At 41.5% G+C, this 20,773-nt stretch overlaps 1 protein-coding gene across 1 annotated transcript in view; it reads left to right on the top strand.

Annotated features, from left to right (window-relative positions):
• LOC139749254 (copper-transporting ATPase 1-like) overlaps positions 1-20,773 on the top strand; it is a 364,429-nt gene that overhangs the window by 156,951 nt on the left and 186,705 nt on the right. The window contains exon 11 of the mRNA XM_071662991.1: positions 12,173-12,306. Coding sequence (XP_071519092.1) covers positions 12,173-12,306 — 134 coding nt within the window. The remainder of the gene's footprint in view (positions 1-12,172; positions 12,307-20,773) is intronic.

Genomic DNA, 20,773 nt, shown 5'->3' with positions numbered 1-20,773 from the left:
AGTTTCATTTTAAGAGAAGTGGTCCAGGCAGTAGGATACAGTGGTTAAATTGATGAAAACTACTATTGACGTTTGTGTAAATAAATTATACATTTCCCTTTTCCATAGCCAGAGGCTGAACCATTATGTGACATTTATTTTTCAGTTCATTTCAAGCTAGAAGTTTCAGTTTTCTAAATTATTTCTTACATTTTTCATATGTATATATATGTATGTGTGTGTGTATGTATATATATATATATTATCCCTGGGGATAGGGGTGAAAGAATACTTCCCACGCATTCCTCACGTGTCGTAGAAGGCGACTAGAGGGGACGGGAGCAGGGGGCCAGAAATCCTCCCCTCCTTGTATTTTTAACTTTCTAAAAAAATGGGAAACAGAAGGAGTCACGCGGGGAGTGCTCATCCTCTTCGTATACTCAGATTGGGGTGTCTAAATGTGTGTGGATGTAACCAAGATGTGAAGAAAGGAGAGATAGGTAGTATGTTTGAGGAAGGGAACCTGGATGTTTTGGCTCTGTGTGAAACGAAGCTCAAGGGTAAAGGGGAAGAGTGGTTTGGGAATGTCTTGGGAGTAAAGTCAGGGGTTAGTGAGAGGACAAGAGCAAGGGAAGGAGTAGCAGTACTCCTGAAACAGGAGTTGTGGGAGTATGTGATAGAGTGTAAGAAAGTAAACTCTGGATTAATATGGGTAAAACTGAAAGTTGTTGGAGAGAGATGGGTGATTATTGGTGCATATGCACCTGGGCATGAGAAGAAAGATCATGAGAGGCAAGTGTTTTGGGAGCAGCTGAATGAGTGTGTTAGTGGTTTTGATGCATGCGACCGGGTTATAGTGATGGGTGATTTGAATGCAAAGGTGAGTAATGTGGCAGTTGAGGGAATAATTGGTATACATGGGGTGTTCAGTGTTGTAAATGGAAATGGTGAAGAGCTTGTAGATTTATGTGCTGAAAAAGGACTGGTGATAGGGAATACCTGGTTTAAAAAGAGAGATATACATAAGTATACGTATGTAAGTAGGAGAGATGGCCAGAGAGCGTTATTGGATTACGTGTTAATTGACAGGCGCGCGAAGGAGAGACTTTTGGATGTAAATGTGCTGAGAGGTGCAACTGGAGGGATGTCTGATCATTATCTTGTGGATGCTAAGGTGAAGATTTGTATGGATTTTCAGAAAAGAAGGGTGAATGTTGGGTGAAGAGGGTGGTGAGAGTAAGTGAGCTTGGGAAGGAGACTTGTGTGAGGAAGTACCAGGAGAGACTGAGTACAGAATGGAAAAAAGTGAGAACAATGGAAGTAAGGGGAGTGGGGGAGGAATGGGATGTATTTAGGGAATCAGTGATGGATTGCGCAAAATATGCCTGTGGCATGAGAAGCGTGGGAGGTGGGTTGATTAGAAAGGGTAGTGAGTGGTGGGATGAAGAAGTAAGATTATTAGTGAAAGAGAAGAGAGAGGCATTTGGACGATTTTTGCAGGGAAAAAATGCAATTGAGTGGGAGATGTATAAAAGAAAGAGACAGGAGGTCAAGAGAAAGGTGCAAGAGGTGAAAAAGAGGGCAAATGAGAGTTGGGGTGAGAGAGTATCATTAAATTTTTGGGAGAATAAAAAGATGTTCTGGAAGGAGGTAAATAAAGTGCGTAAGACAAGGGAGCAAATGGGAACTTCAGTGAAGGGCGCTAATGGGGAGGTGATAACAAGTAGTGGTGATGTGAGAAGGAGATGGAGTGAGTATTTTGAAGGTTTGTTGAATGTGTTTGATGATAGAGTGGCAGATATAGGGTGTCTTGGTCGAGGTGGTGTGCAAAGTGAGAGGGTTAGGGAAAATGATTTGGTAAACAGAGAAGAGGTAGTAAAAGCTTTGCGGAAGATGAAAGCCGGCAAGGCAGCAGGTTTGGATGGTATTGCAGTGGAATTTATTAAAAAAGAGGGTGACTGTATTGTTGACTGGTTGGTAAGGTTATTTAATGTATGTATGACTCATGGTGAGGTGCCGGAGGATTGGCGGACTGCGTGCATAGTGCCATTGTACAAAGGCAAAGGGGATAAGAGTGAGTGCTCAGATTACAGACGTATAAGTTTGTTGAGTATTCCTGGTAAATTATATGGGAGGGTATTGATTGAGAGGGTGAAGGCATGTACAGAGCATCAGATTGGGGAAGAGCAGTGTGGTTTCAGAAGTGGTAAATGATGTGTGGATCAGGTGTTTGCTTTGAAGAATGTATGTGAGAAATACTTAGAAAAGCAAATGGATTTGTATGTAGCATTTATGGATCTGGAGAAGGCATTTGATAAAGTTAATAGAGAAGCTCTGTGGAAGGTATTAAGAATATATGGTGTGGGAGGCAAGTTGTTAGAAGCAGTGAAAAGTTTTTATCGAGGATGTAAGGCATGTGTACGTGTAGGAAGAGAGGAAAGTGATTGGTTCTCAGTGAATGTTGGTTTGCGGCAGGGGTGTTTGATGTCTCCATGGTTGTTTAATTTGTTTATGGATGGGGTTGTTAGGGAGGTGAATGCAAGAGTTTTGGAAAGAGGGGCAAGTATGAAGTCTGTTGTGGATGAGAGAGCTTGTGAAGTGAGTCAGTTGTTGTTCGCTGATGATACAGCGCTGGTGGCTGATTCATGTGAGAAACTGCAGAAGCTGGTGACTGAGTTTGGTAAAGTATGTGAAAGAAGAAAGTTAAGAGTAAATGTGAATAAGAGCAAGGTTATTAGGTACAGTAGGGTTGAGGGTCAAGTCAATTGGGAGGTAAGTTTAAATGGAGAAAATCTGGGAGTGGATCTGGCAGCGGATGGAACCATGGAAGCGGAAGTGAATCATAGGGTGGGGGAGGGGACGAAAATCCTGGGAGCATTGAAGAATGTGTGGAAGTCGAGAACATTATCTCGGAAAGCAAAAATGGGTATGTTTGAAGGAATAGTGGTTCCAGCAATGTTGTATGGTTGTGAGGTGTGGGCTATGGATAGAGTTGTGCGCAGGAGGGTGGATGTGCTGGAAATGAGATGTTTGAGGACAATGTGTGGTGTGAGGTGGTTTGATCGAGTAAGTAATGTAAGGATAAGAGAGATGTGTGGAAATAAAAAGAGCGTGGTTGAGAGAGCAGAAGAGGGTGTTTTGAAATGGTTTGGGCACATGGAGAGAATGAGTGAGGAAAGATTGACCAAGAGGATATATGTGTCGGAGGTGGAGGGAACGAGGAGGAGTGGGAGACCTAATTGGAGGTGGAAAGATGGAGTGAAAAAGATTTTGAGTGATCGGGGCCTGAACATGCAGGAGGGTGAAAGGCAGGCAAGGAATAGAGTGAATTGGATCGATGTGGTATTCCGGGGTTGACGTGCTGTCAGTGGATTGAATCAGGGCATGTGAAGCGTCTGGGGTAAACCATGGAAAGTTGTGTGGGGCCTGGATGTGGAAAGGGAGCTGTGGTTTCGGGCATTATTGCATGACAGCTGGAGACTGAGTGTGAACGAATGGGGCCTTTATTATCTTTTCCTAGCACTACCTCACACACATGAGGGGGGAGGGGGTTGTTATCTCATTAGTGGCGAGGTGGCGATGGGAATGAATAAAGGCAGATGTATGTGTCTGTGTGTGTATATATATGTGTACATTGAGATGTATGGGTGTGTATGTTTGCGTGTGTGGACGTGTGTGTATATACATGTGTATGGGGGTGGGTTGGGCCATTTTCTTTCTTCTGCTTCCTTGCGCTACCTCGCAAATGCGGGAGACAGCGACAAAGCAAAATAAAAAAAAATAGATATATATATATATTTTTTTTTTTTTTTTTTTTTTTTTTTTTTTTAATACTTTGTCGCTGTCTCCCGCGTTTGCGAGGTAGCGCAAGGAAACAGACGAAAGAAATGGCCCAACCCCCCCCCATACACATGTACATACACACGTCCACACACGCAAATATACATACCTACACAGCTTTCCATGGTTTACCCCAGACGCTTCACATGCCTTGCTTCAATCCACTGACAGCACGTCAACCCCTGTATACCACATGACTCCAATTCACTCTATTTCTTGCCCTCCTTTCACCCTCCTGCATGTTCAGGCCCCGATCACACAAAATCTTTTTCACTCCATCTTTCCACCTCCAATTTGGTCTCCCTCTTCTCCTCGTTCCCTCCACCTCCGACACATATATCCTCTTGGTCAATCTCTCCTCACTCATTCTCTCCATGTGCCCAAACCATTTCAAAACACCCTCTTCTGCTCTCTCAACCACGCTCTTTTTATTTCCACACATCTCTCTCACCCTTACGTTACTTACTCGATCAAACCACCTCACACCACACATTGTCCTCAAACATCTCATTTCCAGCACATCCATCCTCCTGCGCACATCTCTATCCATAGCCCACGCCTCGCAACCATACAACATTGTTGGAACCACTATTCCCTCAAACATACCCATTTTTGCTTTCCGAGATAATGTTCTCGACTTCCACACATTTTTCAAGGCTCCCAAAATTTTCGCCCCCTCCCCCACCCTATGATCCACTTCCGCTTCCATGGTTCCATCCGCTGACAGATCCACTCCCAAATATCTAAAACACTTCACTTCCTCCAGTTTTTCTCCATTCAAACTCACCTCCCAATTGACTTGACTGTACCTAATAACCTTGCTCTTATTCACATTTACTCTCAACTTTCTTCTTCCACACACTTTACCAAACTCAGTCACCAGCTTCTGCAGTTTCTCACATGAATCAGCCACCAGCGCTGTATCATCAGCGAACAACAACTGACTCACTTCCCAACCTCTCTCATCCCCAACAGACTTCATACTTGCCCCTCTTTCCAGGACTCTTGCATTTACCTCCCTTACAACCCCATCCATAAACAAATTAAACAACCATGGAGACATCACACACCCCTGCCGCAAACCTACATTCACTGAGAACCAATCACTTTCCTCTCTTCCTACACGTACACATGCCTTACATCCTCGATAAAAACTTTTCACTGCTTCTAACAACTTGCCTCCCACACCATATATTCTTAATACCTTCCACAGAGCATCTCTATCAACTCTGTCATATGCCTTCTCCAGATCCATAAATGCTACATACAAATCCATTTGCTTTTCTAAGTATTTCTCACATACATTCTTCAAAGCAAACACCTGACCCACACATCCTCTACCACTTCTGAAACCGCACTGCTCTTCCCCAATCTGATGCTCTGTACATGCCTTCACCCTCTCAATCAATACCCTCCCATATAATTTACCAGGAATACTCAACAAACTTATACCTCTGTAATTTGAGCACTCACTCTTATCCCCTTTGCCTTTGTACAATGGCACTATGCACGCATTCCGCCAATCCTCAGGCACCTCACCATGAGTCATACATACATTAAATAACCTTACCAACCAGTCAACAATACAGTCACCCCCTTTCTTAATAAATTCCACTGCAATACCATCCAAACCTGCTGCCTTGCCGGCTTTCATCTTCCGCAAAGCTTTTACTACCTCTTCTCTGTTTACCAAATCATTTTCCCTAACCCTCTCACTTTGCACACCACCTCGACCAAAACACCCTATATCTGCCACTCTGTCATCAGACATATATATATATATATATATATATATATATATATATATATACGTTGAGATATATAGGAATGTATATTTGCGTGTGTGGACGTATATGTATATACATGTGTATGTGGGTGGGTCGGGCCACTCTTTCGTCTGTTTCTTTGTGCTACCTCGCTAACGTGGGAGAAGCGACAAAGTAAAATAAATGAATACAGGGGGTGACTGTATAGTTGACTGTTTGGTAAGGTTATTTAATGTATGTATGACTCATGATGAGGTGCCTGAGGATTGGCGGAATGCTTGCATAGTGCCATTGTACAAAGGCAAAGGGGATAAAAGTGAGTGCTCAACTTACAGAGGTATAAGTTTGTTGAGTATTCCTGGGAAATTATATGGGAGGGTATTGATTGAGAGGGTGAAGGCATGTACAGAGCATCAGATTGGGGAAGAGCAGTGTGGTTTCAGAAGTGGTAGAGGATGTGTGGATCAGGTGTTTGCTTTGAAGAATGTATGTGAGAAATACTTAGAAAAGCAAATGGATTTGTATTTAGCATTTATGGATCTGGAGAAGGCATATGATAGAGTTGATAGAGCTGGAGAGCTTGGGAAGTGAGTCAGTTGTCGTTCACTGATGATACAGCACTGGTGGCTGATTCGGGTGAGAAACTGCAGAAGCTGGTGACTGAGTTTGGTAAAGTGTGTGAAAGAAGAAAGCTGACAGTAAATGTGAATAAGAGCAAGGTTTTTAGGTACAGTAGGGTTGAGGGACAAGTCAATTGGGAGGTAAGTTTGAATGGAGAAAAACTGGAGGAAGTGAAGTGTTTTAAATATCTGGGAGTGGATTTGGCAGCGGATGGAACCATGGAAATGGAAGTGAATCATTGGGTGGGGGAGGGGGCAAAAGTTCTGGGAGCGTTGAAGAATGTGTGGAAGGCAAGAACATTATCTCGGAAAGCAAAAATGGGTATGTTTGAAGGAATAGTGGTTCCAGCAATGTTATATGGTTTCGAGGCGTGGGCTATGGATAGAGTTGTGCAGAGGAGGGTGGATGTGCTAGAAATGAGATGTTTGAGGACAATATGTGGTGTGAGGTGATTTGATCGAGTAAGTAATAGGGTAAGAGAGATGTATGGTAATAAAAAGAGTGTGGTTGAGAGAGCAGAAGAGGATGTTTTGAAATGGTTTGATCACATGGAGAGAATAAGTGAGGAAAGATTGACCAAGAGGATATACGTGTCGGAGGTGGAGGGAACAAGGAGAAATGGGAGTCCAAATTGGAGGTGGGAAGATGGCGTGAAAAAGATTTTGAGTAATCGGGGCCTGAACATGCAGGAGGGTGAAAGGCGGGCAAGGAATAGAGTGAATTGGAACGATGTGGTATACCGGGGTCGACGTGCTGTCAATGGATTGAACCAGGGTATGTGAAGCGTCTGGAGTAAACTATGGAAAGTTCTGTGTGCCTGGATGTGGAAAGGGAGGTGTGGTTTCAGTGCATTATTACATGACAGCTAGAGACTGAGTGTGAATGAATGTGGCCTTTGTTGTCTTTTCCTAGCGCTACCTTACGCACATGAGGGGGGAGGGGGTTGTTATCTCATTAGTGGCGGGGTGGCGATGGGAATGCATAAAGGCAGACAATATGAATTGTGTACATGCGTATATATGTATGTCTGTGTGTATATATATGTATACTTTGAGATGTATAGGTATGTATACTTGCATGTGTGGACTAGTATGTATATACATGTGTATGTGGGTGGGTTGGGCCATTCTTTCGTCTGTTTCCTTGTGCTACCTTGCTAACGCAGGAGACAGCAACAAAGCAAAATAGATAAATAGATGAATAAATATGTGGTTGTGTGGGCATTTATGTATATGCATGTGTTTGTAGGTGGCTGGTGGCCTTTCTTGTCTTTTCTAGTGCTGTTTCATATGTGGCGGGGTTGTGATAGGAATTGATGAAGGCAGCAAGTAAGAATATGTACATGCGTATATATGTATATGTCTGTGTATCTATATGTAAGTATACATTGAAATGTATAGGTATGTATATGTGTGTGTGTGGACGTTTATGTATATGCATGTGTATGTGGGTGGATTGTGCCATTCTTTCGTCTGTTTCCTTGCACTACCTCGCTAACGCTGTAGACCACTACTAAGTGTAATGAATAAAATAGATATATATGTGTGTGTGTATGTCTGTGTATGTATATGTATGTATATGTTGATATGTATATATATGTATGTATATGTTGATATGTTTCCTTGCGCTACCTCACTAACGCGGGAGACAGTGACAAAGCAAAATGAATAAATAAATAAATAAATAATGTTGATATGTATGAGTTGATATGGAATGAGTATTTTGAAGGTTTGTTGAATGTGTCTGATGACAGAGTGGCAGATATAGGGTGTTTTGGTCGAGGTGGTGTGCAAAGTGAGAGGGTTAGGGAAAATGATTTGGTAAACAGAGAAGAGGTAGTAAAAGCTTTGCGGAAGATGAAAGCCGGCAAGGCAGCAGGTTTGGATGGTATTGCAGTGGAATTTATTAAAAAAGGGGGTGACTGTATTGTTGACTGGTTGGTAAGGTTATTTAATGTATGTATGACTCATGGTGAGGTGCCTGAGGATTGGCGGAATGCGTGCATAGTGCCATTGTACAAAGGCAAAGGGGATAAGAGTGAGTGCTCAAATTACAGAGGTATAAGTTTGTTGAGTATTCCTGGTAAATTATATGGGAGGGTATTGATTGAGAGGGTGAAGGCATGTACAGAGCATCAGATTGGGGAAGAGCAGTGCGGTTTCAGAAGTGGTAGAGGATGTGTGGATCAGGTGTTTGCTTTGAAGAATGTATGTGAGAAATACTTAGAAAAGCAAATGGATTTGTATGTAGCATTTATGGATCTGGAGAAGGCATATGATAGAGTTGATAGGGATGCTCTGTGGAAGGTATTAAGAATATATGGTGTGGGAGGCAAGTTGTTAGAAGCAGTGAAAAGTTTTTATCGAGGATGTAAGGCATGTGTACGTGTAGGAAGAGAGGAAAGTGATTGGTTCTCAGTGAATAGGTTTGCGGCAGGGGTGTGTGATGTCTCCATGGTTGTTTAATTTGTTTATGGATGGGGTTGTAAGGGAGGTAAATGCAAGAGTCCTGGAAAGAGGGGCAAGTATGAAGTCTGTTGGGGATGAGAGAGCTTGGGAAGTGAGTCAGTTGTTGTTCGCTGATTCATGTGAGAAACTGCAGAAGCTGGTGACTGAGTTTGGTAAAGTGTGTGGAAGAAGAAAGTTGAGAGTAAATGTGAATAAGAGCAAGGTTATTAGGTACAGTAGGGGTGAGGGTCAAGTCAATTGGGAGGTGAGTTTGAATGGAGAAAAACTGGAGGAAGTGAAGTGTTTTAGATATCTGGGAGTGGATCTGTCAGCGGATGGAACCATGGAAGCGGAAGTGGATCATAGGGTGGGGGAGGGGGCGAAAATTTTGGGAGCCTTGAAAAATGTGTGGAAGTCGAGAACATTATCTCGGAAAGCAAAAATGGGTATGTTTGAGGGAATAGTGGTTCCAACAATGTTGTATGGTTGCGAGGCGTGGGCTATGGATAGAGATGTGCGCAGGAGGATGGATGTGCTGGAAATGAGATGTTTGAGGACAATGTGTGGTGTGAGGTGGTTTGATCGAGTAAGTAACGTAAGGGTAAGAGAGATGTGTGGAAATAAAAAGAGCGTGGTTGAGAGAGCAGAAGAGGGTGTTTTGAAATGGTTTGGGCACATGGAGAGAATGAGTGAGGAGAGATTGACCAAGAGGATATATGTGTCGGAGGTGGAGGGAACGAGGAGAAGAGGGAGACCAAATTGGAGGTGGAAAGATGGAGTGAAAAAGATTTTGTGTGATCGGGGCCTGAACATGCAGGAGGGTGAAAGGAGGGCAAGAAATAGAGTGAATTGGAGTCATGTGGTATACAGGGGTTGACGTGCTGTCAGTGGATTGAAGCAAGGCATGTGAAGCGTCTGGGGTAAACCATGGAAAGCTGTGTAGGTATGTATATTTGCGTGTGTGGACGTGTGTATGTACATGTGTATGGGGGGGGGGGTTGGGCCATTTCTTTCGTCTGTTTCCTTGCGCTACCTCGCAAACGCGGGAGACAGCGACAAAGTATAAAAAAAAAAAAAAAAAAAAAATATATATATATATATATATATATATATATGTATGTATGTATATATGCATGTATGGGCGTTTATGTATATATATATGTGTATATGAGTGGATGGGCCATTCTTTGTTTGTTTTCTGGCGCTAGTTTGCTGATGCAGGAAACAGTAAGTAGGTATAATAGATAATTAAAAAAAATGTGGAATTCTCTTCTTTTGTCTTTCATTCTTTGTATATGCTTTCTGCCTGTAAGAGTCAGGTCTGCAAACAACTAGGGAGCTCTTGTTAATATCCTTCTTCTTTTTTCACACTCCTTTTCTCTCTTTATTGAAGATGGCAGTGTTTTGCTTATGCCATCTTAGTTACTATAAGATAGAATTTGAGAGTGTTGGCAGCCATTACTAAAACTTTAATGTTAATGAAGCTTATGGATTGTAGGAAGAACTGCAAAATTTGCAGTGACTTACTTCTTAGACTAAAAAGGTTATAATGAGGCACAGTAGCTGAAAGAAGCATTGAACACTAAATGATAATTTTAAGGTTTATCATTACTGAATGAACATAATTATTCAAAGTGCTTATGTCATTCAGTATTGTAGGTCACATGTTAAAGTGGTTATACCCTCTTACTTACCAAAAGAAAGGAAAGTAATTTTATGTTGAAATAAGAAGTCTGAGTGAAGTGTCTCTTTTCTTTCACTCTATTTCTGTTCAACATCTCTAGCTGTACAGCACAATGAGACATGAAAAATGCTATACAGCACAATGACACCTAAAAAAAGCTATACAGCGCAGTGACACATAAACCATAATACGTGCTAATTTTCACATATTCTTTCAAAACATGCAACACACACATGTGCTCTTTCATTCTGTTCTTCCACCTTGCCTTCAGTGATCCTCAAAATCTTCTCTTCTTTCCTCACTGAAATACATTCTTCTGGCAAATGAAGATTTTTCTTGAAGGCTCAATTATCTGTTTGTAGTGTTACTTCACTAAGGTGGGGAAAATAAAGTACAGGTATGCCACCGATTTTCTGGCACTCTTGGTTCCAAAGCCTTGCCGGATTAACCATTTTGCTGGACCAACCGGAGTCAAGTAATGATAATTCATCAACATTCCTCTAACCCACTAATTATACATCTCCCATGAGTCTTAAGTATACCATGGAGTGCTAGAAATTTAGATTAAACAAATAATAGATGTTTGAGCACCCTAAGAGGGTAAGTCTGTCCTTAGATTGTTTAAATCCTGTAGGGTCTTCTTTGTCTTCTGTTGTTAGTTTTTTCTTAGGTGTGCATTGCCAGAATAATGCAGTTTCATCTGCTTTACACACCTGCTCAGGACTGAGGTACTCATCAGCTACGAGATTTGCAAGTTTGTCCCCATACTCAGCATCTCCTTCATGGTTTGCAGACCGCTTTTCTCCGGACACTTTATTCATGGAAATTCCATGACGCTTCTTGAATCTTTGAAGCCATCCTTCACTATCGTCATGCTCATGTTGAATTTAAGTTCTTTATCGAACAACTTAGCCTGGTCCATTATCATGCTACCTGAAAATTTTACTCCAATGCTGTGGAAACCCTTCCATCATCACTCAATCGTGCTCATTACTCTTACCATCTTTCTTAGTTTTTCTGATCATCATTTGCTTCTCAGAATCAATGTCTGCATAGACTTAGACTTTCAATATTTTCTCCCTTTGCTTCTTTATATCATAAACTTGCATCTTTATATCATAAACAGTTAATGAATCAATACTGTAGATGTCACACAGCTCACGCACCGAAACACGATGGTCCATTTTTTTCAACAGTTCTACTTTATCTTGGATCGATATGGACTGGTGTTTACGTTTGACACCACGACTGACACTCATATGTCTTAGAAGCCATAGTTAGGGTTAAGTTTAAGCAAAATAAGGTGAGAATCTCACAGAATTGCGGTATCACCACCAACAATTCCAATGTAAAGAATGTAAATAAGCATGCCTTACAAACAACGCCATCTGTGGCCGCCCAGTAAACTAGTCTGGTGGCCGTGGTCATTTCAAGTTCCCTCACATAATTTTGCCCGGACTACAGGAGGTGCCAAACCATCAGTTGCCAGAAATACGGTGGTGTACCTGTATATAAAACTCTTCTACTGTTCGCCATTTCCCACTTTAGCGAGGTAGCGTTAAGAACAGAGGACTAAGCCTTTGAGGGAATATCCTTACTTGGCTCCCCCCCCCCTCTCCATTCCTTCTTTGGGAAAATTAAAAACAAGAGCGGAGGATTTCCAGCCCCCCCTGCTCCCTCCCCTTTTAGTCGCCTTCTATGACACGCAGGGAATACATGGGAAGTATTCTTTCTCCCCTATCCTCAGGGATATGAAAATATATATATATATATATGTAAAATCATAGACTGTAGTATTAGTATGCCTCAATTATTTTTTTTTCCATTGTTTGCAGGAGTCCCAGCAATGTTAGTAATGGTGTATTTTATGGCAATGATGCAACACATGACACATGAGGAGATGTGCTGTGTATTGCCAGGTCTTTCCCTTGAGAACCTCCTCCTCTTCCTTCTTGCTACCCCTGTTCAGGTAAGGTGTTTTGTCTTGTACTGTATACTTTTTTTTGCAATGATGAAAAATGTATACAGCACATGCATTTATTTTGATGATTGCTTTTCATACCTGATCAAAGTAGCTTCAGAAACAAACAGTAACCTCATATGCAAACATCCACTCTCTTGCTGTCATGTATAATTCACTAAAACCAGAGTCTTCATTCACAGTCAGAGCTCACACACTATTTCTAGATTATTTTGCTTCATATTCCTTAGTTCAACCCATTGACTTTGCAAACACTCTTCTCTCTCTCTCCTCTCCTCTCCCTCTCATTCTGAGCTTTCTATTCCATTCATGCATTTCACCCTCCTGAATGTTTTCATGCTGATGACCAGAAGCCTCCTTTATTTCCTCCTTCCATTTCCTTCTAAACTTCCCCATCCCCCTTGATTCTTCCATTCCTGACAACTAGATCCTCTTAGTCAGTCTTTCTTTGCTTATGCTTTCTATATGTCCAACCCATCTCAGCACAGCTTGGTCAGCTCTCTCAGTCAGATTACTTACTACTACACCTCATTTTTATGCTGTTATTCCACACCTGTTCAGCCTGCCTCACACCACATATTGTCATCAGGCATCTAATTAATTTCCAACCGGTCCACCATCTCCCATTCTTTTGCATTCAGGGCCTAAAACTTGGGTCCATAAATCACTATTGGGACTGTTAAACCTTCAGATATGCTCTTCTCCTACAGACTCTCACCTCTCCCTCTACATGCCTTTTAGTTTATGAAAAACCTTAGCCCCTTCTCCCACAATCTCACTCACTTCCCTACTCATAGTTCCATTTGCTGCCACAGTTCACATACCCAGGTGATTGACATACTCCACTTCCTCTGAGTCCTTCCCATTCAAACTCATGCTCAAACCAACTGCCCACCCAACTACACATCTTAACCTTACTTTTGTTCATGTTAACTCTCAGTCACCTTTCACAGTCTCCCAAAATCAGACTCAATATTTTTTAGTTTCTCACTTGAATCTGCACTAGAGCTAATTTGCCACTAGAGCTATCTCATCTGCAATAGTAATTGACTGTCCTTCAAGAACCCCAACTCCCAGTAGACTGTAGACCCACACAGTCAAGAGAGATTTCAGTGAGATTACATGAGGAGGGAGGTCAGCATGAAAACCTACCTCAAACACATACAACTTGATTTTTGGAATATTCCCTTCCTCAAGTATCATAGTGAACAATATTTTGAGAGCCCAAGCAAGTGCATCCACACAGTCCTTCAGCACATATGGGAGGACTTCTTAAAGTCCATGAATCTTACACAGATGAATTTTTTTTTATAACTTGATTATATTACTTTTGATGACCTTTATCCTTTCCAAGCCTTCTACTACACTCCCTCACCTTTCAGGCACATGCATAGCATTGTCCCTCACTTTGAAAACACTCAGATTTATCCTTAGCCCCCTCACATACTACCTCATCTACTTCAAGAGTTCTTCCCTCATAAACCTTTAGCCTAATGAACTTATGGAAAAGCTTTGGATTGTCTTTTGCACTGTCTATAATGTTCTTTTCCAAACCTCTCTGCTATCTTTGTATCTATCTAGATAGATAGATAGATTAAGTCACCACTGTATGTGTGTGTGTATGTAATTATATATAATTACCCATTTTTACTTGAACATTCTCTGTTATCATACACCTCAAGTTTATGTATGCTGTCTGCATTAACCATATTCTGTCGTTCTATTCAATTCATCCACCACTCTTATACCAGAAAAGTACTTTGCTTTTTTTTTAACAAGTTTCTCTATTTCATGTTTTGTCCTGTGGTTGCTCCTCCCTGCATATCCTGCAGCACTCATTTCTTGCTTTCATGTATCTTTCTAATGTTGGCCAACTACACTGACATTGTACATCTTCCACTGTACATTCGTGAGCTCTTTTGCTTTTTTGGCATTTCATGTTGAACCATATCTCTTCACTTCTCCCTCCTCTTTTCCTGTTCCATGGTACCTATGTCTTGACTCCATTGTGCTAGATTTCCGAGAACCTTCAATATCTCTGGTGTATACTGTTGTTGTAGGGCTTCCTTTCTGAGTCAAACTCTCAAAAAACTTGATCAGCTGAATATTGTTGCCTCACTTGTATTTCCTCTTAGGGTCCTGTGCTTCCTCTAATCCTTCTCTTGCATCCCCCTTATAGGTTGTCTTCCTCGCACATCATCCCCTTTAATTGTACTGTGATACATGCTCCTTGTAAACTCCCCATCTTACATTCATTTCACATACCCAGAACACCTCAAAGTTTTCCATTTCACCCTCTCTTCTACTCCACATTTCATTCCCTTTGCATCCCTGCCATACCACATCTCTCTAATACCCCCTCATTTCTTTCTTTATTCCAGCTAGTCATATCACATACTCCTCCCATATAGCTCATTTCTACAACCTAGGTCCTTGGCCTCTGCAACTCATTCCATGTCCACGTTTTTACTTCATAGGACAGGGTCAGGAGAACTGTGCTGTCCCTTAATCCTCTCCTCACTTCCATACTTAGACTTTTCCCTTCATTATTCTGTTAAGGGACTCAGTGACTCTCCTACCCTGTACTGCTGTCTCCCATATATCACCTTCCAGCTCACCAAACCTACCCAAAATACCTGAATTCTGTCACCTCCTCCAGTCTTTCTTACCCGATATGTTTAACACAGTTTATTACACTTTCTTCTTTCACTTTATACGTTTTTGCAAAATCTGTACTTTCACTGTAATTCTTCTCAAACACCATTATTTTACCTGCATTTACATTTAATCACCTATTCTTACACACATCAAGAACACACTTGATAATGACAATAATCCACAGTTTATTTACTAAGATGGTTGGATACGATATGGTATATTGCAGAACATAATGTCTTAGTGTACAGTATTCTTCTTACACAAATGATTTCCAGTATGAGTCATTAAATATGTTTATGAATATTTAACAGAAAAACTACAATTCATCTTCACTCGTAGCAAACATCACAGTATCATCTGCAGATATGCTTGTCACTAACCACACACCTCAATGGCACACACTGTCTGTGCACCCCCTTTCCCTTGTTATGCTTTCATCTTTCTTATCACTCCATCCATAATTTTGTTAAAAAGCCACGATGACATCACACAGCCCGGCGTCATACCCACGTGTATGCTGAAACTTTTGTACAGCTCTTCATCCACTTTAATACATGCACTTGCTCCCCCTGTAGAAGGCTTTCACACCATCTAACAGTTGTCCCCTTACCCCATGAAGCATTTCACTCAACTGTCATACTCTTTCTCCAAATCCATGAGAGCTACATACAGCTTCTTAACTTTTGCTAGAAACTTTCACACCATCATTCTCACTGCAAAAATCTGATCCACACTTCCCCTACCTTTCATGAAACCCCCTAGCTCCTCACTTATTCTAAATTCTGTCACTTCCATCACTTTATCAATCAACTCTCCTGCAAAACATTTTCCTGGTATATTTTTTTTATATTTATTATACTTTGTCGCTGTCTCCCGCGTTTGCGAGGTAGCGCAAGGAAACAGACGAAAGAAATGGCCCAACCCCCCCATACACATGTACACACACACGTCCACACACGCAAATATACATACCTACACAGCCCTCCATGGCTCACCCCAGACGCTTCACATGCCCTGATTCAATCCACCGACAGCACGTCAACCCCGGTATACCACATCGCTCCAATTCACTCTATTCCTTGCCCTCCTTTCACCCTCCTGCATGTTCAGGCCCCGATCACACAAAATCTTTTTCACTCCATCTTTCCACCTCCAATTTGGTCTCCCTCTTCTCCTCGTTCCCTCCACCTCCGACACATATATCCTCTTGGTCAATCTTTCCTCACTCATTCTCTCCATGTGCCCAAACCACTTCAAAACACCCTCTTCTGCTCTCTCAACCACGCTCTTTTTATTTCCACACATCTCTCTTACCCTTACGTTACTCACTCGATCAAACCACCTCACACCGCACATTGTCCTCAAACATCTCATTTCCAGCACATCCATCCTCCTGCGCACAACTCTATCCATAGCCCATGCCTCGCAACCATACAACATTGTTGGAACCACTATTCCTTCAAACATACCCATTTTTGCTTTCCGAGATAATGTTCTCGACTTCCACACATTCTTCAAGGCCCCCAGAATTTTCGCCCCCTCCCCCACCCTATGATCCACTTCTGCTTCCATGGTTCCATCCGCTGCCAGATCCACTCCCAGATATCTAAAACACTTCACTTCCTCCAGTTTTTCTCCATTCAAACTCACCTCCCAATTGACTTGACCCTCAACCCTACTGTACCTAATAACCTTGCTCTTATTCACATTTACTCTTAACTTTCTTCTTCCACACACTTTACCAAACTCAGTCACCAGCTTCTGCAGTTTCTCACATGAATCAGCCACCAGCGCTGTATCATCAGCGAACAACAACTGACTCACTTCCCAAGCTCTCTCATCCCAACAGACTTCATACTTGCCCCTCTTTCCAAAACTCTTGCATTTACCTCCCTAACAACCCCATCCATAAACAAATTAAACAACCATGGAGACATCACACACCCCTGCCGCAAACCTACATTCACTGAGAACCAATCACTTTCCTCTCTTCCTACACGTACACATGCCTTACATTCTCGATAAAAACTTTTCACTGCTTCTAACAACTTTCCTCCCACACCATTATTCTTAATACCTTCCACAGAGCATCTCTATCAACTCTATCATATGCCTTCTCCAGATCCATAAATGCTACATACAAATCCATTTCCTGGTATATGTATAAGACTTATTCCCCTATAATTTCAACACATATCCTTTACTTCTTTTCCTTTGAATAAAGGAAGGCAATTTTAATTTTTATAAAGAGACATCTGATCACCTTAACTATTTTCCTAAGGTTGGACGTTGGCAGCAGGTTAGGGACTATTGAATCTTAAGTCTCTCATATACAGATTCCTGCAGGTTGTGTCCCAGATGATAATCATATTTAGTCCTACTTTCACTATGGTCCACCCTCATTACCATACATTTACATGGGCTGAACTTCTTGAAGTATCAATCCAACTTTAGATTTTGTGAAGGTCACTTCAAAAATTGATGCAATTCTTCACATGTTTTACTTTCTTCTTGACCTTTACATCATTTACAAACTTATTCAGGTAGGATTTCATACCTTTTAGCAAGCCATTCACATTGATCCAAAAGTGCAGTAGCCCCAGTACAGAACCCTGTGGCACTCCATTGGTGACCTCAACCCATATTGAGAAAGTTCCTATAACATGCATCAATTGTTCTTTTCTGTTTAGATAGCCTTTTACTCAATGAAGGAGTCTCCTTATGCCTGCCTTGTAGTCCAGGCTCTTAAATCAGCCTCCCATCCAGTATAGTGTTAACTGCTTTACGGCATGTCACAAGCAAACAGTCCTCCTAGCCTTCTCTTTTGTCTATACTGAGCTCGCTCTCTTGTAGAAATCTCAGACATCCATTAGTATGACCTCTCCCTGAAATCATGCTGTCTCTCACTAAGGTAAATTCTCCTCTGCATGGTGTCATCCATTTGCTGTCTGATTATATTTTCCAGCAAATTACAGACACACTTATTAGTAAGACTGGTCTGAGTTTAGTGCCTGTTCTCTGTATACCTTCTTTGACATAGGTTTGACATTTGCCCTTTTCCATTGCCTTGGCACTTTGCCTCTCTTCATTGACATGTTTGACATTTGCCCTTTTCCATTGCCTTGGCACTTTGCCTCTCTTCATTGACATCTTGAACTTTAATTCAAGTAGTTTATATTGCATATCTGCACACAGCTTGAGTAGATATGATGAAATTTCATCAGGAGCATGAGCTTTGTATGGATTAAATCCCTTTAGTGTTGTTAATATCTTTTATAGATATATCAGCGACTTCTAAAAGTTCCTTTCCATTCCATCTCTGATGTTAAGTCAGTTGTGTCTCTCTCTGTAAAAACACTTTTGAATGTGTTATTGAGTTCTCTGTATACCATTATATCATCCTCTACAATATTTCCCTCTGAATCCCTAAACCTGATTTGCTGTTCCTTAAGTGACAACTTATTCTCAATAAATAATTGGAATAGCTTAGGATTTTCTCCTGCCTTGTACTCAATATTCTTTTCAATGTTTCTTTGTAACTCCCTCCTTATCTTGCAGTACTCATTCCATGCTCTCGTATACCTTGCAAATGCTGGCTCCTTGGAGTACCATCCACATCTTTGCCACTGTACATCTCGAAGCTCCTTTGCTTATTGTTATTTTTTATTCTAATTTTTATTTTTCATTCTTATGACTCTCTCTATATTTGAAGCTTGAGGTACCCATGTCTCTACTCCTTCATTGTAGATTTCACAGTACCTCCCACCCTGGATACTGAACTCCATAACGCTATATCCCAATCTACATTACATTTGAAGTTTTGTACTGACCATGATTATATCTCCTCTTTATATCCTGCCTCACCCCTGCTCTTTTGATTGCCTTGCCTATTACATATTCAGACTTCAGCATTGCATGATCAATTCTTCCAGTTGGTGCAACATTTATAACATTTTCAATATCTATGCTAGTATCTGTCTATTTATCTGTATCTCTAATACCAATTTCCTTCAGAAATCTTCTCAGAAAGGTGGCCATGGCAGAAGAGTTTCCATAACTGGTGAACTCCAGTGCTGCTTCTTAACCTTTAGTGCCTCATCTTTAACAGGCCTCTGGCTGAGGACAACCCTAGCGCAGTGGTTTCAGAGGATTTTCACAATGTTCCCATCAGCTTCTATTACCTAATGTATCTACTTAATGTTCCAGCCTAACACCACTATATTTTGTTTTTATTATTATGCTTTGTTGCTGTCTCCAGCATTAGCGAGGTAATGCTAGAAAACAGATGAAAGAATGGCCCAACCCACCCACATACACATGTATGTACATAAATGCCCACACACACATATACATACCTATACATTATAACGTATACATACATATACATAGACATATACATATATACACACGTACATATTCATTATCTCGGAAAGCAAAATTGGGTATGTTTGAAGGAATAGTGGTTCCACCAATGTTATATGGTTGTGAGGTGTGGGCTATAGATAGAGTTGTGCAGAGGAGGGTGGATGTGCTGGAAATAAGATGGAGGACAATATGTGGTGTGAGGTGGATTGATCGAGTAAATAATAATAGGGTAAGAGAGATGTGTGGTAATAAAAAGAGTGTGGTTGAGAGAGCAGAAGAGTGTGTTTTGAAATGGTTTGCTCACATGGAGAGAATGAGTGAGGAAAGATTGACCAAGAATGAGTGAGGAAAGATTGACCAAGAGGATATATGTGTCAGAGGTGGAGGGAACGAGGAGAAATGGGAGACCAAATTGGAGGTAGAAAGATGGAGTGAAAAAGATTTTGAGTGATTGGGGCCTGAACATGCAGGAGGGTGAAAGGCGTGCAAGGAATAGAATGAACTGGAATGATGTGGTATACCAGAGTCGACATGCTGTCAATGGATTGAACCAGGGCATGTGAAGCATCTGGGGTAAACCATGGAAAGTTCTGTGGGGCCTGGATGTGGAAAGGGAGCTGTGGTTTCGGTGCATTATTACATGACAGCTAGAGACTGAGTGTGAACAAATGTGGCCTTTGTTGTCTTTTCCTAGCACTACCTCGCACACATGAAGGGGGAGGGGTTTGTTATTTCATGTGTGGCAGGGTGGCGATGGGAATGAATAAAGGCAGACAGTATGAATTACGTACATGTGTATATATGTATATGTCTGTGTGTGTATATATATATGTATACGTTGAGATGTATAGGTATGTATATGTGCATGTGTGGACATGTATGTATATACATGTGTATGTGGGTGGGTTGGGCCATTCTTTCGTCTGTTTCCTTGCGCTACCTCGCTAACGCGGGAGACAGCAACAAAGTAAAATAAATGAATAAATAAATAACATATTCACACATGTTGCCTTCATCCATTCCTGTTGCCACCCCACCTCACGTGAAATGGCACCCTTTCCCCCCGCACATGCACGAGGTAGTGCTAGGAAAAGACAACAAAGGCCACATTTGTTCACACTCAGTCTCTAGCTGTCATGTGTAATGCACTGAAACCACAGCTCCCTTTCCACATCCAGGCCCCACAAAACTTTCCATGGTTTACCCCAGATGCTTCACATGCCCTGGTTCAATCCATTGACAGTGCATCCACCCCGGTATACTGCATTGTTCCAATTCATTCTATTCCTTGCACGCCTTTCATCCTCCTGTATGTTTGGGCCCCGATCGCTCAAAATCTTTTTCACTCCAGCCTCCCACCTCCAATTTGGTCTCCTACCTCTCCTTGTTCCCTCCACCTCTGACCCATATATCCTCTTTGTCAATCTTTCCT

This window comes from Panulirus ornatus, chromosome 6 (genome assembly GCF_036320965.1).
Source record: "Panulirus ornatus isolate Po-2019 chromosome 6, ASM3632096v1, whole genome shotgun sequence".
In the NCBI taxonomy this organism is placed as follows: Eukaryota; Metazoa; Arthropoda; class Malacostraca; order Decapoda; family Palinuridae; genus Panulirus; species Panulirus ornatus.
Note: the sequence above shows the minus strand (reverse complement) of the source record. Positions and strands in the feature narration are given on the sequence as shown.